A 23,197-nucleotide genomic window follows, 5' to 3' on the forward strand; every position below is an offset into this window, starting at 1 on the left:
TGGTTTCGGATCCATAAGTAAAAACTGGGATACTGGGTCTACTAAACTGGGTCTTTAAAACTCTGAAACATTAAGATTCTATCGTATTAGAGTTAAGTATTAAATTGCTAGAAGAAACAAAAAGCTAATTATATTAACGTTGACAGGTGAAAACTGATGTTCTAAATTTGAACCGTAAATTGCGAATTGCATAACATAGAATTAATGTTTTTATTATGCTGTAGCATTCGTCTAGAATATTCTAGTCTAAGCATGTATCTTAACGTTTTTATAACATTTCGCGTTTAGTTGTGATGACACAAGGTTTTTGACTTTCCTCTGTTCTGTTACATTAAATTGTTGTATCTGTGATCCGAACATCCAAGCGAGTGATTTACTTGTACGAAGCGAAATCAGTCTAATTGCGACGTATTAACGAATCATCTGTCTCTCTTTATCACATCGTAAACACAATTGGACAGACAGAGACGAGAGTATTTTAAATAATTGCAATAACAATAGTTTCATTTCTTAAGATAATGTTCTGTTATGATTTTTATATGAAAGTGAGGAATTTAATATATCATTGGCTTTAGGAAGTAAATCGCAATTTGCAGTAGTTTCCCATTGAATGCATAAATTATATAAAAATACATACGATCGAACGATATGAGATTAATAGTGCGGTTATAAATGCGTCCGCGCAGATTTAGATCCAAGTGAAAGTAAAATTGTTTTATCGCTTCCAGCAGAAGTTCAGTTAAGTTTAATTATCTCGTTAATATTATTTTCCTTAACATTTCCTTGAAGAGTAGTGTTGCTTTAGTGGTTTCTGCATGCGACTCTCATCCCTGAGGTCGTAGGTTCGAACCCCGGCTGGGCATCAATGGACTTTCTGTCTATGTGCGCATTTAACACTCGCTCGGACAGTAAAGGAAAAGATCGTAAGAAAACCGGCACGTCTTAAACCCAAAAAGTCGACGTGTTGAATGTCAAAAAGTCGTGTGTGCCAGGTACGGAAGGCTGATCACCTACTTGCCTATTATAAAAATAAGGATGAAACAGATACATAAAATCTGATGTCCTGACCTAAAAGGTTGTAGCGCCGTTGTTTTTTTGTTGTTGTTTTATTTCCTATATAAACAAGTTTTACAATTCCTAGGTAAACAAGTACACATATGAACGTCAGAAAAGAAGTTAAATTAATTGTCAATTTACATTTACTACCAGTTCGCAAGTCAAGGGCATAGAGCGGACAAGAAGAACTGGCAAGAAACTTTCTGACACTCTTTTAAATCCCTAAGTTTTGAGTCATACAAATTGTTTGAACTGGAGCAAATCAAGGATTGTTGTGAATGAACGTGTGTGCACCGAAACGATTTCGATTAATTTAGCCGTTAATTAATTCTGGTGTGTTTAAATTTTAATTGTATAAACTAATGTAATTTAGATAAAGGAGAAAGTGAGTTTAGAAATTTTGACTTTGAATGTCAATTAGTTTTTCTTTTTCTTACAATAAAATATACTTTTTCCTAATCCTATCCGACAGAATGCTATTCCACCCGTTTCGCCTTGATGCCCGGTGTTCCAATTACCCTGACATGAAAATAGAACAAGATTGTAAACTAAAAGTGTTCACGCTATTTATTTTGCTCTCTGAAATCTGAAAGTGAAGTTATTCATTTTCAGTGTATTAACCTTTGGTGTTTTTTTATTATCACAAATCTTTGTAATGTATTTTGTCTTCGAGGCATGTTTCTGCGTTTATTTTATATTGTGCCTATAAGGCGTTCCCGACGACACGAACGAAGGACTGTTCTGACTGTACCAGAATATCTGGGTTTTACATTGTGGTATAGCCACGGTTGCCGAAGTAGCTGTTCTACGGTCAGTATAGAAATTACATGATCCATACGATTTAATATAATAATAATCCAGTGCCGGTACCATCCCTTATGGGATCATAGCCTCACATTTCAGCATAATAAAGACTATAGCACTTATATGTTAAGATACTTAAGAAGTTGTTTATATTTTTCATTAAAAAGAATTTAAATAACTACGTAATAATATTTAATGTGTGTAATAGATAGAAGTCCTCGATTTTTGTGTCTAAAGCATGCCCGTTTCTTGCTCAATCACACTAAAGAATCCATTGATTCTAACACTCAGAATTGAGAGTCGTGCCTCAATATTGTACGATATATTTATATATTGAGAAATTATATGTGGAATCGGATTCTTCTACTTGGATCATCAAGCTCATCATGCTTAGATTATTAAATCATTCTGTCATTTAAACGGTAGCTGTGAGTGTCTTGCACATTTTACATATTATAAATTTAAAGTAATCATTATTATACATTTACAAGTACACTTGATCAATTAATAACAAGCTTAAATGACAATATGACGGAAAAAGATGTCAAAAGGTAATTGACACTCGATGTTAGACACGTGACATATAACACTTCCTAGGATGACCATTGGGTCAAAGTATTTGTTGGACAATATGGTGTGACTTGCGAATTTTATGTAATAACATTAAATGTTGTAACTGGTTATATGTGGGTTACGGCTAGATTTATGTAAGTCTGTAACTATGTACAAGAAAATTGTTGACCGACTTAAAAAACCCGAAAACTTTCGTAGTACGTGGATACGTCCTGTTTCGCTGAGAAATCTATCGACTTGTTTGTTGATGAAAAAAGGCACCGCACTTGCGAGCATTCTGGCAGTGTCCATGGGCGATGGTATCACTTACAGGTGAGCCTCCTGCCCGTTTTCCCATGTAAAAAACAAATCATGGAAAAAGAACCCTTAAAATAGAAGTTTAAAAATACTTTGTGATACGTAATAATGAATATTATTGTATATATTTTGGTCTATTTTGATGTCGGTTATATTCTTAATGGAAGTTATTTTGTGTATGACATAAATATTCAATAATTTATTATAAAATTAATTTGTTCGATCAGATTCAAAATGGATTCCCAACGAAACATTAATTAGATAGTTAAATATGAAGACTACTTGCCTTATGAAGAGATATTTATTTATTTTAGCCCAGACTAATGCAGTGTCTGGATTTCAAACAATCTTTGATTTCTAATATTATGTAGGTGGGTTTTGTTTTTAACCAAAGCGCCATCTGCAGCTTAAATGTTATATTAAAATGAGTTATTTAATGTTTTATTGACTGATTTTGACAAAGTGTCGTGTTGGTCTACTAGGTGGCGCTTAAAAAAATAAAATAACGGTGTTAGTAGTTCGTTTTGTTAACTAGTAAAATTTAAGTTTTGCACTTACTACTTGTCGCTTTTAAATTATACTCTATACTTTTAATCTGGAATAATAAGGATAATTACACTGAATATTATTTATGATGGCACTATACTTTTTATTGTTTTTTCTGAAACTATTCATCATGACTTGATTATGCTCAAAATATTATGAACTAGACATTTTTTTTAATATTTTAGATAGGATTTGTATAAAATCAGTTAAGTAGTTTTTGATTAATCATTAGAACATACAAAAATACAAATCATTCCTCTCTTTAATAAAGATGTATTGTTTTATAAAAACACTTGATTTGTTAAAATCTTTAATTACTTAACATCAACATTAAATATTTACAAATAAAACTATACCAATATTCATAATACCGAGATATTTATACATTTGTTAACGGTACCTATAATACAGCCTTTTAACCTACGTTGAGCAATAATGTTACTTTCACATGAGATTTTATATTAACATAAATTTTAACTTTGTAAGCATTGCACGGGACTAGATACCTATTAAATGTTAATAACATAGCCTTGTAACATAATTAAGTATTATCACGTAATATACAATGACCCCATTTTATTTCCTACGCAAAACTAGTTCACAATTTGTGTCATCTTTCTATTGCGCACATTGATCTATTTTCAAAAAGTTGCTCTAATCTCGAACACTGTTCTCTACGTTTTCTTTTTTTAGCTTTACCCAGCCAGGTTTCTTTGATTAAATCGCTGCCTTTCTCAGCAATCATAATAACAGGCGCATTTATGTTGCCATTTGTTACGGCAGGCATTATGCTGGCATCTATGACACGTAGGCCCTCGACACCGTATACCCTTAGTTTAGGGTCTACTACAGCCATTGGATCTGATTCAGGACCCATTTTTGCAGAACATGATAAGTGATAAATTGTCATTGTATATTGTCGTATGTAGCAATCCCAGTATTCGTCGGTATATAGCGGAAGGTGTTTACAGTTAGGGGCAGGTTTGTTGTTAAACCTAGCACCCAAACGCTTCATAGCTTTCGTTTCAGCCACAGCTAGAGCAGCCTTGACCCCCTCTCTGAGAACTCCGACATCATCTGGATGTGTCAAATAGTTGTGGTACATCAGTGGGTAGTCTAGGGGATTTTTAGAGCGTAGCTTTATAAATCCACGACTCTTTGGTCGGAGCATCATGGGAAATATACCGAAAACATCCTTGTTTGTAATATGTCCAAATACTTCATCGTAAAATTCATCAGTTAAACTATGTGCTTTCTTCACTTGTGATCCGCCATCAGATGGTGTGGACGCTGAGGTCATCATGAACTCTATATCGGGCCAGTCGTCTGATGCGTTTGCATATTTTGTGTTGATAAAAGAAACAACTTCTAATCCAATGCTAGAAGTAAGTGGTCCATCTTCGGAAACGGCGTAACGTAACGCCGAATTTATATTCACAAGTCTATTCATAACTAAACTGATTGGGTAGTCCACCTGGAACACAATCCCACCAACAGCAATGTGATCTTGAAGGTTTCTCCCAACCCCGGGAGAATCGTAGATCACATCAATAGCAACTTCTTTAAGATGTTCAGCAGGGCCGACTCCGGACAACATTAAGAGTTGTGGTGACGCTATCGCTCCAGCTGATAGTATGACCTCTCGTTTTGCGTAAACGACTTGCTTCGTATTATCTCGTATAAATTCAACACCGTACGCACGTTTTCTGTCTTTGTCTATGAGTACTTTGGTAACGTGGGAAAATAGAGCAATATGTAGGTTTTGACGTAATCTAACAGGCCTGAGAAAGGCCTTGGCGGTAGAGCATCTAGAACCTCTTCGCATTGTGAATTGGTACCAACCATAGCCTGTTTGTTGGGCGCCATTCACATCGATTATGTCATACCCCATTTCTTCTCCCGCTTGAAGAAATGATGCCCCGATAGGAGTATTGTAGGGTGCATCTTGTACAGTTAGGTAACCGCCTGAAAAGAGTAAAGAAACGTTTAAGGTTTATAGGTTTGAGTTTTAATATTCATGAAAAAAATTTGTTTAGTACAACGATTGGGAGCCCATGTTTGCATACCTTTGCAGACGGAGATAAAAGGTTTTCCTGAATAACTGAGACACAGCGGTAGGTTAAATTTTTGACGTTAATTTATACTCACCAACAGCATGATGCTTTTTATCTTTAGCCAAATACGGGTTTCTCTGGTCTTCAGATTTCTTGAAGTACGGTAAGACGTCTTTGTAACCCCAACCAGGGTTGCCAAAGGACTCCCATTGATCAAAGTCCCTCTTGTTTCCACGAATGTAGAGCATTGTGTTGAGTACAGAAGATCCTCCCAGAACTTTTCCCTTTGTCCAGGAACAGCGTTTGTCGATCATAGCTTGGCAGGCGGAATCTTGTGGCTGTGTCCTGAAAATTTAAGATGATTTATGTAATTGCTTGGTTTTATAAGTTATTTTAGATTCGTCAAAGATAAACATAATAAGTAAAATGATGTTGTTAAAATAATTGTCCATAATGCTGCATGATTGTTGGTGAACAATATCATCAATTTAAGTTATTGCAAAATTGTTTTCACTGTACACTATAAGTTTCTTTAACATACTAATAAGTAATCTTAAATAAAAGGATAGGATAATTTAGAGTATTTTTTTTTATAGAACAGGGGGCACTAAGTGCTACCGCCGCCCATGGACTCTCTCTACTTCACTCTAAGAATTGGTACGCTTTTTTCTGGAAGGACACTAGGAGGAGTAGAGAACTAACTTCCTCATTAAATAAAACTACTTTGGAACAATTGTCTTGGGGACTTAAGTAACTGTTAGTTCCACCAGAAAAGGTTAAGGTTCTTACCGATATTTCCAATCCAGTTTACTCTTATGCAAATACAAAGAGAGTAACGGCACATCGCTTATATCGGTTTCGTGACCTCCTGCCTCCAGCAGAAGTACATTCCAACCTTCAACTTCAGACAGTCTGTTAGCCACCACAGCACCAGCCGAGCCTCCCCCAACCACGATGAAGTCGTATTCCTCTCTGAGGTATTTTTGGTTGAAGGGTCGATTCTCAGGGTCCAGAAGGTCGTAGTTGAAATAGGCCATCGCTGCTAACATTGCGGGGATGAAAGTCAGCTTGCTGAGACCGCCTATAGTAAGGGCGGCCTTTGCAGCTGTCGATGCAGCTGTTAGGATGCCCATGTTTAGCGTTTCATCCTGAAATTAAAGAAAGCAAAAGAAATAAGTTAATGTACGATTTTATTTAGTGTCTCGCTTTTATTTTAAAAAGAAGAATTTAAAATAATTCAATAAATTCGTATTTATATCGGTTTAATTTTCATCTACACTAAGTAATAAGGCTCCAACACTACTGGACCGATTTGAAAAATAATTTCACCATCAGAATAGCCCATTATCCCTGAAGAATAGGCTATGAAATATCGATCAAAATATCCGTTTGAAAACTTCGATAATGTAACTCAAGATGTGAAAATTACAAATTAAAATACCTATATCGCGTTCGATGCGGAAACTATTGACTATAGAGCAATGTGATCAATGAAATAACCTATGTAATACCTGAACGGCCTGATCTTTTGGTGACCTGTTTTTTAGATAAGTAAGAAATACATTAAATTAATTATAATTAATAACTTAAACATTTATCTTTTCTATTATGCATACAGCAAAATTCAAAATTAAAAAATAGGTAAATAAAATATTAAACACAAGAAATATGCATTTCAACATTCTGTCTGTCGTTTAACTGTCAAAGTTCACATGTAGATTTTGCAGTCATTATAACCAAACAATAGTTACCATATCAGAACAACCTCTGCTTTCGTAATATACAAAAAAACATGTAATTAACAGTATAACGCTTATAACCTTTGGTTTTGCAATTTTTTGACGGTTTTGAAGTGACTGACAAGTTTTAAATATGATTTGTCAATTATTCAACTTCAAAATCAAAAATCATTTATTTATTTAGATAACACAATGTATATTTATGAACGTCAAAAATAAATACATATTAAATGCTAAATGCTTCTAATTTTACATTTACTGCCAGTTCTCAAATCAAGGGCGTAGAACGGAAGAGAAGACTGGCAATAAACTCTCCGCCGCTCTTTTTAATCGCTAAGTTTTTGTTTTGCACAATGTTTAACTACTACAAAAGCTAGAATTATTATTTTTTTTTATAAAGACAATTCGCATATATAACACCAATTGACCTAGTCCCATGCTAAGCTGGTGAAGCTTGTGTTATGGGTACGAGGCAACGGATATACATACATATTATAGATAGATAGACATATAAATACATATTTAAACACCCAAGACCTAAGCACAACACCATATGCTCATCACATCGATGTTCGTCTCAGACGGGGATCGAACCCGGGACCCATGGATTCGCAGTCAGGGGTACTAACCACTAGACCAATGAGTCATCAAGTTTCATTAAACCAATAGTAATTTATTGGTTAAAAATATATACAAAAAATACATAGTTTTATTTTTATCATATTCTTGCTCTCAAACATCGCACATGTTATAATGAGGACAATCTCATACTTATGAAAATATATTATAGAAAGAATATACGTGTGAAAATGACATGAGTACTTAAGAAGGCGCAGCGCACCAGATCATCATACCTACAACTTCCTCACAATCGAATAGCCCGCAATACCGCAGCACACAACTCACGAAGGGACTCTTCTATCGAAGAAGTCGCATGGTTCTTATGTAAAATAATTAATTCAGTTATACGGTGTAACTCAGTTTAAAAGGTTTTATATTATGGTGGATATATAAATGATAAATAATATTACTTTTATATTTTATTTCTAAGATACGTGAATTATGAGGGCAAAAGTATAGCTAACTAAAGACCTAGTCGCTATAATTTTCTCGATAAAAAAAATAAAAAAAGGCTTTTCTGTTGTTACTAGTCGGAAGTATTTTTTATTATTTGTACATTGTTTACAAAATAAATAATAAATAACGAACGATGAAGGCCTCCAATTGCCGCCTCGTTGGTAGTTTTTTTATATAATAGGGAGGCAAACGAGCCTGCGGGACGGCCAAAAAGGGTAGTTATCGCAGCCCATAGACACCCATTTTTAGTGGGTGCGTTGCCGGCTTTTGAGGGAGGAGTACACTCAAACTTTATATAGTTGGAGGTCGTACCTCTAGGGAAGACCCTCACCGGGACTCGATACCACAGTTCGCTAGTTCTCAAAACAAAGTGCCTTGTGAAACGGACTGTAGAAGACTTCCAGCCATCAAAGGTAATGTTGATGAAATTTTGAAATGATACGGCTCGTACGGTGTTGAAACGAAACAAAAGCCTTCCTTTCATTATTTATACGCATCTGTTATGGTTTATGACTATTAGATGACGCTTAAATCGTCAACAAGTTTATATCGCAAATGTATTACATATTCAAAATGTCAGTGGTTGTACAATACAGAAGCCGCGCAGGTGAAATCATTTTTGCTTTATCGAAAGTGTCATGATGCCAAGGTTAATTTGACACTGCTATGCTCACCAAATTGGTGCACCAGTTTAATACTACGTTGTGTTCGTTATTGGTATAATTGAAAGTTTAAACGAAGAAACGATACTAATTAGACCTGTGGCGTAACAATAGGGTGGCAGGCAGGGCTGGCAAAATGCCACAGGCCCCCGACCCAACAGGGCCCCTGACCAAGATATATAAAATTCTATGGACGAATGTGAAGTCTCCAATATGCATTGAGCTAGCATGGCGACTACAGACCATTCCCTCTCGCCTAAGAGAGGAGGCCTATGGCCATTAGTGGGACATATACAACATGTAATTGAGAAAATGTCAAAGTTTTTGATAATTTTTACTGATAGGGCCCCATTAAATGAATTGGCCACGGGCCCCAGATGGTAAAGTTACGTCACTGACTAAGAATAAGGCTTTGTTAATAAAATAAATAAATGACAGTGGTCTGTAAGAGATTATAAATAAATAAACACATAACCTTTTTAGATCTGGGCTTCAGATTTCTGTAACCGTAACCGTTCATTTGTCAATGTAATAGGCAGGTAGGTGATCAGCATTCTGTGACTGACACACGTCGTCGACTTATTGGGTCTCAGGCTTTCCTCACGTTGTTTTTCCTTCACCGTTCGAGTGAATGTTAAATGCGCCGGGATCGAACGTACGACCTCAGGGATGAGAGTTATTTTTATAAGTTTGATTGCATTAAGAACTTTCATACAAATACAAAAATTAATATAAGTTACTTGAGCTAAACACTAAGAGTATATGGCATTCTTTGATTTGTAAAAAAGTTTTTATAAGTAAAATTTAAATGTTTTAACTTTAGTAACGTTTTAACAATATCTATCATTTGTATCTATAGTATTATACAATTAATACTCAGAATCAATACAAATCCCGTTTTTGTACTCACTATCATATGTATATTGTATTCGCTGTGGCTATTCATTCATTAGAGTTCTATGTTGAGTGATTAAAAAATCAAATTCACGTAGGTACATTGATCGGACTATGGCAATGTCCTTGAGACTTGGTGTGTCATTACGTTTACACAACATTTGCGGTGGTGTACTATTTTCAATGTATAAGAGATATACTCATATATAAGTACACTTTGTAAACAAGCATATTACAAATTAGATGATTATATTCAAGATAAGAATGCTTGGAAACATGCTGGTCCTGCTCCATAGGACAATCCTATGATTGGCTCTATAGCCTGGACAAAATCAAATTGGTTGCTGATTTTTTGCTTTAATGCTACAAATGTAATTATTATTATTATTATTATTTTTTTGTATCTCACACACTGTTTTGTTGTGTTTTTTTTTTTTAAATATTTTTATTACTCTTTAATGTTAATATTCTACGGTTTCGATATTTGTAAATATGTGAGGAACATGTATACTAACTTTTTTAGTATAGTAGTTTATTCTAAGAGTACATTGTCTTCACATATAATTATTTAACAAATGTAACAAAATATTGTAAACCTATTTTAAAAGAGTAAGTGTGGATTTTCTTGCCCATTCTTCTCCACACGAAACTACCTTTTGGAAGGGGCAACTAGAATCATCTTTATATTTTATTTTTTTTTGACGTTCAAAAGTGCCATTTTAGATGGTCTAATTGAAATAAACGATTTGACTTTGACTTTGACTATTATGTTTGAAGTGGATTGTAAATTAGATTTTTTTAAATTAAGCAAGAATTTTTACTTTTGTGTGTCAAAAACCTTTTGGATTCATTCACCGTCATTACAACACAAAATTACAACATTGTTCCATGTACCTCGTACGAACTCGAATTACCTGCATAATTCACCAATGTTTCGGGTTTTATCTAACTATGACACTAATTATGAGGATATTGATATTTTCCACCTCACAAAAGAACATGTGAGAAAATATTTGAAGAGGCGGGAAGACTCGAATTTTGTTTAGGTTGTATTTTGTATTATTTATTGTTTTAAATATTAAATTTTAGTTTTCTGTATATAGTTTTGTCTATTGATGCGCTTATTTGTTTCATTTTTCGTATATAATATTGTTTATCTATGTAATCTGTTTTGGCTTTTTGTACTGTCTAAGTGTTTGTTTTGTAATATTATGTATGTTAGCTGTAAGATTACTTATAATTAAATAAATAAATAAATTACTCTGCATCCCACAGATCTGCATTTATCAATACCGTTTTAATAGACTAACAAAATTTCTATATTAGTAAAACGGTGTTGATAAATAAGCACGGAAGGGCATTGCAGGCACCGCAAGCGTGCCGCAAAAAGCCCTGTGATTAAATAATTATACTTACGTACTTAATACATTTTGCATTAAGTGGTACATTACGTAGGAAACTAAATACATAGTTGAATTTTACCTTAAAATTCTTAAATATCCGTTCACTCTTAATGAACAACACAATAGTGCTTATAATATATTTGGGTTTTTTTCATCTTTATGGTGGGTACAGACTGGTGAAACGTAACATGAAATGTATTATTCTGCCTTTCATTGCATGTTCGCTGCAAGCGTGGACGCATAGCGCGCTCTTAACGCGCATTCACTACGAACCTCCCGCGTTCGTCTTGATCCGCCATTCTGCCGCGAACACGGCCCTTCGATACACGTTTTTAAACCGGTAGATCACACGAAGCATGGAGTCCGAAGACCATGTTCTTGCTATGACGATTATCAGTACTTCATTATTAATAATACATCAACTCGTGAAAACACGCCGAAGACCTTAAGATTTTTCTTAAAATAGTTTTCATTTTGCGTGTTCCACAAAATTTCACGAACTCTGTACGCATCTATCAAGCAAAATGCCTTTTCCTCACTCCACGCAGTGTCGTCCTCCATGTTCGTTGCGTGCACGTGTTGATTTCAAAACGACCGTCCACGTTGGCGCACCGCGCACACTGCGCGCCCCTTTGTGTTCGTTCGAAAAACCGACAAATCACGGATCGCTCCGCGCGCGGCTTGTAATGCTCGTAGCGTGCGCGTGAAATGCACATTTCGCGCGCACAAGACGTCCAAACTATGAGAAATTGTTACAAAGTGTGTTACCTTTCATGATACATTGCAGCAATGTGTACGGTAAATTCTTTCATTGCATGACACATTGCATGTTACGTTTCACCAGTCTGTACCCACCTTTACTCTACATGTATACTGATTAATTAATTTGAATTCTTTCTTGATCATAATGACAGTAATTTATAAATTATTTCTAATGGACCTATTGACATTGTTTTTAGTTTAAGGCCCGTATTTCATAACATTTGAAGCCTATATCCAGTCTTGAGAAATTTATTATTGACGTTTTTAATATTGTGACTCATTAAATTTAACTAGAAGCATGTTTGCTAAATCTTCGTAACATGTTATAAACTCCAATTTTTGATATACGTAACTAAATTGGTGCTTACGTATTTTGCCAAGATCTGACATATGTTAAGTAACCATTATAATTACTGACCTACTTACATTTTAACTTTTAAATTACATTTTTGCATTCGATTCACAATCAGAAGGCACTTAAAAGGAGGTGCGTTGACCTCTTAAAAATGTTGTTTACACTTTTGACAAAGCTGTACAAGTTGATACTTTTCTGTTCTAGGTTATTCAATTAAACAGATATACAAAGTAAACAAATTTCGATCTTAAATTTATTTAAAAAAAAAAAGAATCCTTTCCATACTTGATTTAAAAACCTTTTTCAATATAGAATAACTTTTTTTAACATCATAATATTTAAAAATAGAATTAAAGTTTATTTAAATTAGTACACATTTGAATATAGAATAAATTATCGGTTTTAATATAATTTGAAAGATTTTTAAAAATAGAATTGAACTTTTTACAAAATAATTATATCCTCTTTCATTAAGGCACGTATTCATTTAAAAGAAAATAATTATTAATAATTGACTTGGTACTGCGATTTAGTAATAATATAATTGCTGCTGTTTAGAACACGGAAAACCGATTTCTCACGACCAAGGACCATCTAGAGAAAATGTATCTGCTTCAATAATTAATAATATGATAATTACATACGCAGTGTTTAACGTAACTAACGTCCGAGTTCTATATTCAAAGTTAAAAATGATTAATGTTTATTTATTAGTAATTTTACAGCTATCACATATCCATATTATGAAACAAAACACGTAGACAATATACAAAGCCAAAACAGATTAAATTGGAAAACAAAATACATATATGAAACAGAAAACATAAGTACATTAATAGACAATAAAAAGAAAACTGAAATTAAACCTTAAACAAACGACAATTAATACTTATGTAAAGAAAAAACTGAATTGTTACTGCTACACAAAGTCAGTCTTTCAAGAAGTTCTTACCAAAGAGGATGTGAGGAAGTCTTTCCGCTTCTACACAGACTTCCTCACATCTTCTTTCGTAAAAATCAGTGGTGCTACAACCTCTTTAGGTCTGCGCCTCAGATTTCTGAATCGTGTCATGACCATTTTTCAATCTAATAGGCAAGTAGGTGATCAGCCTCCTGTCCTTGACACACGATGTTTTCCCGTTCGAGCGAATGTTTAATTATGTTCCCGTAGCGCACATAGAAAGAAATTCCATTGGTGCATAGCCAGGTTCGAACCTACGACCTCAGGGGTGAGAGTCGCACGCTGAAGCTACTAGGCCAACACTGCTCTCCTCTTTGGTATAGTGGAATATATCAACATCGTCATACATTTAATATTTCTTTTGTTTTCTTTAATTTAATTTAATTAAGCTCCACGTTGCTCCAAGGTCCAGGTTTTTAAAAAATAATTTGTTCCATTTGTCCACCGATACGGTATTTGGATGTAAATGTTCTTCATTGGAATATGTCTTCTAATAGATTCTTAAATACTTCTTTAATATAAGATTTTCCAATACATATAATTCCTCGATCTGAAGGGCTTTATATAAAGATACCACGTTTTTACTTTAGAATAAACAGTTTTGCTTAACCTATTCTGTAAAAAGCAAGTTGTGTCGTTATAGTTGCAATGCTATCACAAAGTGCAACACAGACAGAAGTGTGTCATTACTGTGTAATAAACAATAAAAAATAATTTAGAAAACAATAGTTGAACGTATTTGTTGAAAACATTAGTGAAACCAATATTGTTAGGAAATAATATAATCTTGATGACCTTGGTATAAACTTTGATGAATACCCGTTTTGTACACTCTCTTTTTACACTAGAAGTAGAGTATATATTCACAAATTTTACATACCAAAGTTTAAAATCAATAAATCAGGGGCGCTACAACCTCTTTAGGTCTGGGCCTCAGATTTCTGAATCTGTTTCATGATCATTTTTAAATCTAATAAGCAAGTAGGTGATTAACCTCCAGTGCCTGACCCACGTCGATATTTGGGTCTAAGACATGTCGGTTTCCTCACGATGTTTGCTTCACCGTTCGAAGGTAAAATGCGCACATAGAAAGTAAGTCCATTGGTGCACAGCCGGGGATCGAACCTACGACCTCAGGGATGAGAGTCGCACGTTGAAGGTACTAGGCCAACACTGCTCCATATAGCAAAGTTACTGATGACTATTTCCATACATTCTTCATTTTTACAACATAAAGAAAATTGCGTTTCTATTTTTGTCTACACTTTTTAACTTCTACTTAAAGCTACGCCACATTGTAAGTAATTTGGTTTGTTAATACAGTTTAATCTGAACGAGTAATAATCACGACTGTTTCAGTTCTTTTTTTAAGATGATTATTTAATATTAATTATTATTTAAAATGATTAGATTAACCTGATGTTAAGTGGTGGACACTCACATTGCTATCGTTTAAGAATTGGTAAACTGTGTTTTAATCAGGCTTTATTACTTGTATAACTTGCAGTTAAGTTTTTATCTATACTAATACTATAATAATTACCTATACTAATGCAATACAGGGTGGTTTGGATGATATTTTTGATTGGACCAAGCAGTGGCTTCTGTCACTAAATGTTAATAAGTGCACAATATTGCACATAGGAAAGAAAAATCCGCACATTACTTATCGCCTAGGTCAACAGCAGTTAATTCCAGTATTCACGCAAAAAGACTTGGGTGTTACCATCAGTTGTGATTTGAAGTGGGAATGTCACATTATGAATATAGTGAAAAAGGCTAATTCCATGCTCTATTTAGTGAGAAAATCATTCAAATGCCTGTCACCAAAAACACTCTTAAAAATATATAAATGGTACATTAGACCACTATTAGAGTATGCCTTCAGCATTTGGGATCCTTATTTCATAAAGGATATTAGTTTGCTTGAAAGGGTTCAAAGAAAAGCCACGAAAATGATCAGGTCATTCAGGAAGAAATCTTATAATGAGCGTCTGAAAGCACTTGACCTTACTGATTTAGGAAGTAGGAGATTACGAGGAAATCTCATTGAAACCTATAAAATCCTCACTGGCCACTATAATGTTCCAGGAATTGAGAAGCTCTTCATTTTAAGTGAAAATACGCATTTGAGGGGTAGTTCTTTAAAACTTAAGACCACTCAACACAACACAAATTCCCTAAAGAACTTTCTCCCAAACCGTGTAGTGGCCGACTGGAATAGGCTTCCGGAAAGTGTGATCAGTGCACCATCTGTGAACACCTTTAAAAATAGACTGGACAAGTTTCTCCAAATCCCATAATACACGCGCATCAGCTTATTAAAAGCTGCCAGTGTGTTAATTAAATAATAATAATATAAAATATGTATGTATGTTTGTAACGAATTGGCTCAAAAATTACTGGACCGATTTCAAAATTTCTTTCACCATTTGAATGCTACATTATCACTGATTAATAAAGGCTATAAAATATCTTTCATCGCATGTGCTGCAAAAAACTATTGCTGATAGAACAAAAAAATCCACAATATTAAAGAACATATAATTATCTACAAAAAATGTTTAAAAAAATGTCCAACCGTGCGAAGTCGGGACGGACAACTAATCGTCTATAAAGTTGGGGCGGGGCTACTTGGTGGCAACACAATAAAGTGAGGTTGAAAATCGAATTTTCTACTGGAAGTCCGTGTCTCTCTTAAACAATCCATGATGCTTGTTAAATCGGGAAGCTCCATCCGAACTTTGTAATACATACCTCGGTTGGTATAGACCACTGTGCTAACTGGTATTGGATAAGTATTTGCCTTGAAACCTTTAAGGCATGATTTTGTAACTATTTTGCAAGCCAGGATGAACGAATTTGTGTCACGTGTCTGACAGTTGACTGTTGACCTACTGTCATAATTGAGCTATGTAGTTTGTTAGTTATAACATTTTCAAACTTGGCTGTGTTGAGGCTTAAATAATTTAGGTTATCCATCCTATTAAAAGCATGTTTTCGTGGTTAATCTAATAAATAAAATTCTCGTGTCACAATGTTCGTTCCCATACTCCTCCGAAACGCCTTGACCGATTCTTATGAATTTTTTTATTCATATGTAGTAAGTCTGGGAATCGGCTACTATCTATCTTTCAACCCCCTGAATTTTTATTTTTTAGATAATTTTTTTATTTTTTTGTGGTACAATTATTACAACAATTAAGGGTTGTACTTAATTGTCACCCCTCTACGATCAACCCCTATTTTTTATTAAAGTAGATAGTTATTTTTCTCAAACTAAACAAAAGTTTCCTTTCTAGGAACATATTATACATGGCAAAACGACGTTGGCCTGATCAACTAGTAATTCTTTTATTATCAAAATCAGGGCATTGAGAACATCGTTTTTGTTTTTTAAGCAGGCTGCCTTAAAATATTAACAATGGAAAGAGAAAAAGCCGTGTACCCCATGCCCAATTCGAGGGTAACAGAACTTTGAACAAACGTAACTAATACAAAACGGAAACCAAAAATGTAGTGTTGCAAGTAGCTAAATAATTATAAACATGAAATATTTGCTACTTCGCAAAGTTACTTAATAATATAACATTGATCTAGTTTCCGAGGTCCTTCTATAAGTCGGTTAAGAAATGGCGACAAACTATCAGAATTCAAGTCAATATTTGTGATTTTTATTACATTTTCCAGAAACTGATTTAAAATGGATTATTATTGAATAGTAGAGCATTTACATTGAAGCTTAATTCATATATTGTTGTAGCATAAGAAAACTTTTTTAATATGCGCCATTCATTGAGAGTAAAAAGTCTCAGCAATCTTTTAAGTCTTGCAAACCTGCATCATGAGCACACCCCACATACAAACCCTCACATACATCAAACAAGACAGCAAATCAGGTATTACTTATTTAAATGTATTTAATAATGTTTATAAATGATTAAACATCTATATAATTAAATGTAACACATTTAAATTTATTAAAAAAAAAATTATTCATTAATATAAGAATCAGAACAAAACCAAATGTATAAAATATAATAAAAAATAGTTTAAAACAAGTGCAACCCTTAAAGCACAAACATACCTGTATATCACGTAATACACACACAACACAACACAATCACCTGTTATCCAATACTGCTCTCTGCGGCAGAAACCCCACCCGACGGGTGTTGAAACCGCAGTGGTCAATGTTAATGCTTCGCTTAGCTAATAGTCCTATTGAAGACATTAGTTCCTTATTACATAATTAGATATAAGCACAGATAATTATAGATCTACCTGTTTATGTGAAGTCCTATAAAGCCTGACAAGGGACTGAAGTAAAGTAGAAAATTTTCTATTCTGACTGTTGATTGACCATGTCTTTTATCATTATCAAATTTAGGCTAAGATTCAGTAATCACAGTGCCAAAATCTGAATCCCGTACGCCAAAATTGATTAGTATTCATTAATCAAAAAAGTCATAAATAATTGAAATGTCAGGCGCATTAAGGGATATGAAACTTTAAAGGAATTGTAGGACCTAAAAACCTAGTCCTTATTATGCAAAAAAAACCCGTATAGTATTAAGAAAATAGTTACATTTATAAAAACTAATTTTGTTACCACTACTACGTAATAATAATATGTAATATCAAAATATATCGCATACAGAAATTAAGAAGTTAAAATTGCCACAAATAATGCCTTGTGTACGTGCGAAGTGTAGCGTACAGTCCTTTCCTTTTTATTCAATATCAAGTTGAGTCACTGCGCAGTTTCAGAAAAACCACTATGATGAAAGTAAAGTCTTTGACAACTTTAGATATTATTCTGAACGCTATGATTTACGCACAACATGGATTCATTGCTTGATAAAAAAGGGAACTAAGTGAATGGAAACGAGAGCAGGCCTAGTGGCTTAAGCGTGCGACTCTCATCCCTGAGGTCGTAGGTTCGATCCCCGGCTGTGCACCAATGGATTTCTTATTTGCTCATTTAACATTTGCTCGAACGTGAAGGAAAACATTGTGAGGAAACCGGCTTGCTTTAGACCCAAAGTCGATGGAGTGTGTCAGGCACAGGAGGCTGATCACCTACTTGCCTATTAGATTGAAAAATGATCATGAAACAGATTCAGAAATCTGAGGCCCAGGCCTAAAGAGGAGAGCGCCACTGATTTTTTAAGTACCTGGAAACATTTATGTTTGGATACTATGTCTATGACACACATGCGCCTATTAATCATATCTTGTGCAATATTATGTAAGTTCCTGACAATATGCACAAATGTTAATTTAATTTAGTATGTTTCTTATATGTCGATAATCCTTTAATAATTAAACATACTGTTTGTGTCATGTGAGCCTTATGTGTTTTCCACTCGTAATTGTTTTGCTAGGAATCGAACCTCGATTACATCACGCGATTGCGACAGAGATATACGATATGTGGCGTTAAAATAATGTTTTATTTTCACTAATTGTAACAGAAAACTATTAATATTTGGTGATATAATTAACATGCTTTGTTTAACTCTTAAAATTTGTAACTAAAGCGTTATTTTAGTGAAAGTAATTTAATGACATGAGGTTATGTAATACAGTTTATAAGTAATATGAAAGAAGAGGATCTTTCTAGATAATTAAAGCATCATGTTTTTCTGCGAATTTTATCACAAATGTAGGTTGTATAGGAAGAGACATCAGATTTTGCAATTTATACGTAAGTTATATGAATCGTGATAGAACGTAGCTGTGTATTCTTAAAAGGTATATAAATTTATAGGCTTAGATTTGAGTCTAAATAGTATAGTATAGTATGAAAATTGAAAATGAAAAACATGCATGTATTTTTGTCTTCATTTAATTCATTGAATAATTCTTTTCTACTTAACACTAAAATCATTAAATAAAAGTTCTTAAGGGATATTAAAAGACCATTAGAAAGATGTTTATTTCTTGTTTTAAAGATAATTGTAAAAAAAAATCTACGTATACACAATATTTACGTTCGTGTGTGTTCACACATCTTAAGAACTATTTGTTGAGTACTCGTTCTGACTTTATTTAGAATGCTTTTATTTAGAACCCCTGTTTAGATCTTCTATGTAAGCGAATTGTAGAAAATTGTCAGCATATCAAACACATTATACATAGTAAACAATATATTGCAATATACTGTACAAAAGGATGTCAATCACTACGAAAAAGTTTCTTAATATCGTCTCGGACCTATGTGAAAGCGAAGAAATTTCAACACTGTATCGTCTAACGAAACATTTGCAAGGTCACTTGTGCCGTAAGCCACCAAAGGCATTCCGATACCATAAATATTAATACAACTGTTGTAAGTACATGAATCTTTATACCTGAAGAGAGCACGTGACGTCTATAAAATTAATTATATTATACTGAAATCAAATAACCTTAACTTTCGCGTTCGTATCATCATAATCACATATAGTATAAGATCCCGATATACAACGACCTTCACCGAGATGCTTATTTAATGAAACGTATTTTATATTTAATTTAATATGTCAATATATATAATCCATATGGGTTACCTAGCAAATTTCATTCAAGGGTATGTTTAATTAATATTTTAAAAATATATTTTTTTATAAAATGCATGTAGTCAATTTTTGTAATTTTTTTCAATAAATTTTTTTAATCAGGGTAGTATTATATATGTATCAGTATAACTTTCTTTTTTACTAAAGATGTATATATACTTTAGTGTGACATAAAAAATATACACATAAATAATTAATTGATTAAAAACAACCTAACGTTTGCATATTCTATGGGCTTCATACTTTCGATTGGTATAGAATTTATCTAATAATCATACCGGTGAAATGTTTAAAATTTTTTTTTTTTAATATTAATTAAAATACTCTGGACTGAAATTTGCTAGGCAACCCATGTGGATTATATTTATAGACATATTAAATAAAATATAAAATACGTTTCATAAAATAAGCATCTCGGTGAAGGTCGTTGTATATCGGGATCTTAGACCAATACTATAATTGTACTGATATTACAAATTTATAAGATCAAACTTTTTCTTTTAAAATAATATTTGTCGACGTTTCACTTTTCGGCTTTAAACCCTGCATGGACTAAGGTTGAATTTCAATTGGAAAATTCACATCAAGGGACCCGTTATGGTGCGATAACTTTGCAGTTATTAAAAAAAAAGCAGTTCGTAAATTTTTATGTTAAATTTCAGATTTCGCGGAATTATATTATAATTCATCTCTGTTTTTATAGTCGTTTAAAATAATGTCCACGCCCTTTTGGGCTACGACTAAAGTCGGTGCCATTGTATTACCGGCTGGTAGTGTGGGCATTATGCTTGCATCAATCACTCTCAAATTTTTCATACCATGCACAAGCAATTTGTGATCGACAACACAACTTTTATCTTCCTTTGGACCCATCTTGGCACTTCCTACGGGATGATAAATTGTTGTTGCCATATGTCTTATATAACATTTCCAATAGTCTTCCGAATCAAATACGTATTTCGAACAGTCTGGTATATTCAACGGTAAAATTTCCATTTCTAGATTTTTAAAAACAGTAGTTTTCTCTAATTTGTGAACAAAATCTATAGCCTTAACCATGCTTAGCATATCATCTGGATGTTGAAGATAATTCGTCTTAATTATTGGTTCTCTTGGCTCTGTCTTAGATAGCAATATCTGGCCTTGTGATTTAGGATGTAATAATGTAGGATATATACCGATTAAATCATGCTCATTATTTAATTCTCTGATTGCGTGTATGATTTCACTTTTATAACCGATACCTTCAAGATACGGTTTAAGTGTAAAATCATCTCTCTTCGTAAAATAAGTGTGATGAAATTGAATATCTGGACAGTCAGATAAATTTAGTGTATTAATAAATCCTGTGAAATCTGTTATTCCGATAGTTGAGAAAGGACCGGATCTTGTTAACATATACTGAAGTAACAACAAATTTATAACATCCTTTGACAGTTCTGTATTAAGGTTTGTTTTTAAAAATAAAGGGAACAAGATATGATCTTGAAGATTTTTACCTACATCCAAGTTTAAAATGTTTTTTATTCCTAAATTTTCAATATGTTCCTTAGGGCCTACTCCAGATTGCATTAGTATTTGAGGTGTAGCTACCGATCCAGCTGAAACGATAATTTCGTTTTTGCTAGTAATAATCATTTTTGTACCATTTTTATGTTTGAGTTCAATACCTATTGCACTTTTAGTCCTCTTATCGATTATAATTCTATCAACACGTGTGTTTTTCATAATATTTAAATTTTCGGATTTATTAAGAAACACCTTTGCTGTGTTCAATCGTTTACCGTTTTTTATCACCAACTTAGCCTTTCTCGTACCTATTAAAGACTCATCTCCTTCGTATTTATATGATTTAAAACCTAATTCTGCCCAGGCGTTTTCAATTACATTATACCAAGGATTTTCGTAATCTTTAAATTGGTTTGAGAAATCAAAGAGGTTCTCTTGTGCTTTGAAGTATTTTACCAAATCTTTATAACCCCAGCCAGGATTTCCTGTTGCTTCCCAGGCTTCATAGTCTTCTGGATGACCTCTTACATATATCATGGCGTTAATTGAACTTGACCCTCCCATACCCTTCCCTTTACTCCATATACAACTTTCGTTAACAAAACCCAAACAACTATTATTACTAGATAACGTTTTGTAGTACCAATCATTATCTGAATTCTGATTGAGAAATAAAAAAGCGGGTATCTGAAAAGGATATGTTATTGCATAAGAAAGTAACTTTTAACACTTAGTAAGTTTTTTTGAAACCCTAACTTTTTAATTAGGATTATTTTAAGTAAATAGTCTGTAGTTTAATGATTCTAGAAATAGCAGGAATTATAAATATTCTTTTAACTATTTTTGAAAAATACATAAATGCTTAAATATTAATAATGTGATGTTTAAATACCTCGCTATCCATTCCAGGATCGTCGCCAGCTTCTACTAATAATATTGAACCTATATTGGCTTTTGACAATTGACCAGCCACTAAAGAACCAGCAGACCCAGCTCCAATCACGATAAAATCGTAGGTTACATCTGAAAATGTATATATATGTTGGTTAATGGAAATTAAGTAAAGTGGAATATGAAAAACAAACTAATTTACAAGAATCGACTGCCTTTCAAATGAATCTCTGTTTTGAACGTTTGACTTTAGAAAATAATCTTTCTTAAATCAATCACTCTGTACGTGAATATCAAAATCCAAGTATAACAAAAAAAGTATGTTATTACGTTCGAGATCTTACCTTTTTTGTTCAAAATTTCTTGGGCATGGTCTGCTGGCCAGCGAAAGTCGTCAAAAATTGAACAGTGTGTAGCTAATAATGTTGTTATGGCACTGAGAAAAAGATCACCACTTGTACCAACAAAAGCCGAGGGGCATGTATTTAAAATATTTGCTTCCATTATTTTATTGTACGAAGAATATTCAGACGGCCAACTTAATGCATTTAAATGTGACTTATGATTTGAATGAATGACAACTATTTACGATATATTTATTACCCTTGTAATTAAATAGCTTGATAGTGTTTTACATCATTGAGCATGGTATTATTGATATAATGTAATTTAATGCACCTGAAAGGGTTATGAAGTTATTTATTACAGAATGTTCAACGTTTATTAACTTTATATTTTTACATTACTTATTTGTTCATATTTATGTTCCCAACAAATTTAAACATCATACAAAATGTAGCAAAAACTCCGCAAGGGACGGCTTTAGGGCTGATGTTTGATGTTGAAAGTTACTAAAATAAGAATTATTAATAATTATCAAAATAATGTTTTTCCTGGCTTCTACTCGTATTAAAAATACCACGATGATAGAAGTTGTATTCAGTTCACAATAGGTGTTTTTTTATTATAAATCGAACCGATCACAGTTTAATAGTGATTTACTTTATTCAAATTGTCGATGCATAAAATAACAAAGTGGCCATTATAATAA

At 33.3% G+C, this 23,197-nt stretch overlaps 3 protein-coding genes across 3 annotated transcripts in view; 1 reads left to right on the forward strand and 2 right to left on the reverse strand.

Annotated features, from left to right (window-relative positions):
* LOC125053519 (flotillin-2) overlaps positions 1-23,197 on the forward strand; it is a 177,631-nt gene that overhangs the window by 110,531 nt on the left and 43,903 nt on the right. The window lies entirely within an intron of this gene.
* LOC125053512 (glucose dehydrogenase [FAD, quinone]) lies at positions 3,574-17,371 on the reverse strand. Its single transcript, XM_047654880.1, has 4 exons — positions 17,271-17,371; positions 6,120-6,478; positions 5,425-5,675; positions 3,574-5,241 (listed from the first exon to the last, which is right to left on the reverse strand). The coding sequence occupies exons 2-4, from the start codon at positions 6,461-6,463 to the stop codon at positions 3,887-3,889; spliced, it is 1,950 nt and encodes a 649-aa protein (XP_047510836.1). The 5' UTR covers positions 6,464-6,478; positions 17,271-17,371; the 3' UTR covers positions 3,574-3,886.
* Positions 20,161-22,729, reverse strand: LOC125053518 (glucose dehydrogenase [FAD, quinone]-like). The gene is made up of 3 exons (XM_047654889.1): positions 22,491-22,729; positions 22,148-22,278; positions 20,161-21,942 (listed from the first exon to the last, which is right to left on the reverse strand). The coding sequence occupies exons 1-3, from the start codon at positions 22,648-22,650 to the stop codon at positions 20,425-20,427; spliced, it is 1,809 nt and encodes a 602-aa protein (XP_047510845.1). The 5' UTR covers positions 22,651-22,729; the 3' UTR covers positions 20,161-20,424.

The sequence above is a fragment of the Pieris napi genome, chromosome 11 (assembly GCF_905475465.1).
Source record: "Pieris napi chromosome 11, ilPieNapi1.2, whole genome shotgun sequence".
Taxonomy (NCBI): Eukaryota; Metazoa; Arthropoda; class Insecta; order Lepidoptera; family Pieridae; genus Pieris; species Pieris napi.

What these genes read in the sequence shown, in the direction of transcription:
- LOC125053512 (XM_047654880.1), bottom strand. Translation starts at nt 6,463, where the DNA reads ATGGGCATCCTAACAGCTGCATCGACAGCTGCAAAGGCCGCCCTTACT. An exon ending in AAACTGGATTGGAAATATCG is followed by an intron (nt 5,676 to 6,119) that starts GTAAGAACCTTA and finishes TTAAATTTTCAG; the next exon opens with GACACAGCCACAAGATTCCG. An exon ending in TAAAAAGCATCATGCTGTTG is followed by an intron (nt 5,242 to 5,424) that starts GTGAGTATAAAT and finishes TACTCTTTTCAG; the next exon opens with GCGGTTACCTAACTGTACAA.
- LOC125053518 (XM_047654889.1), bottom strand. Translation starts at nt 22,650, where the DNA reads ATGGAAGCAAATATTTTAAATACATGCCCCTCGGCTTTTGTTGGTACA. An exon ending in AGAAATTTTGAACAAAAAAG is followed by an intron (nt 22,279 to 22,490) that starts GTAAGATCTCGA and finishes ATACATTTTCAG; the next exon opens with ATGTAACCTACGATTTTATC. An exon ending in ATCCTGGAATGGATAGCGAG is followed by an intron (nt 21,943 to 22,147) that starts GTATTTAAACAT and finishes TATCCTTTTCAG; the next exon opens with ATACCCGCTTTTTTATTTCT.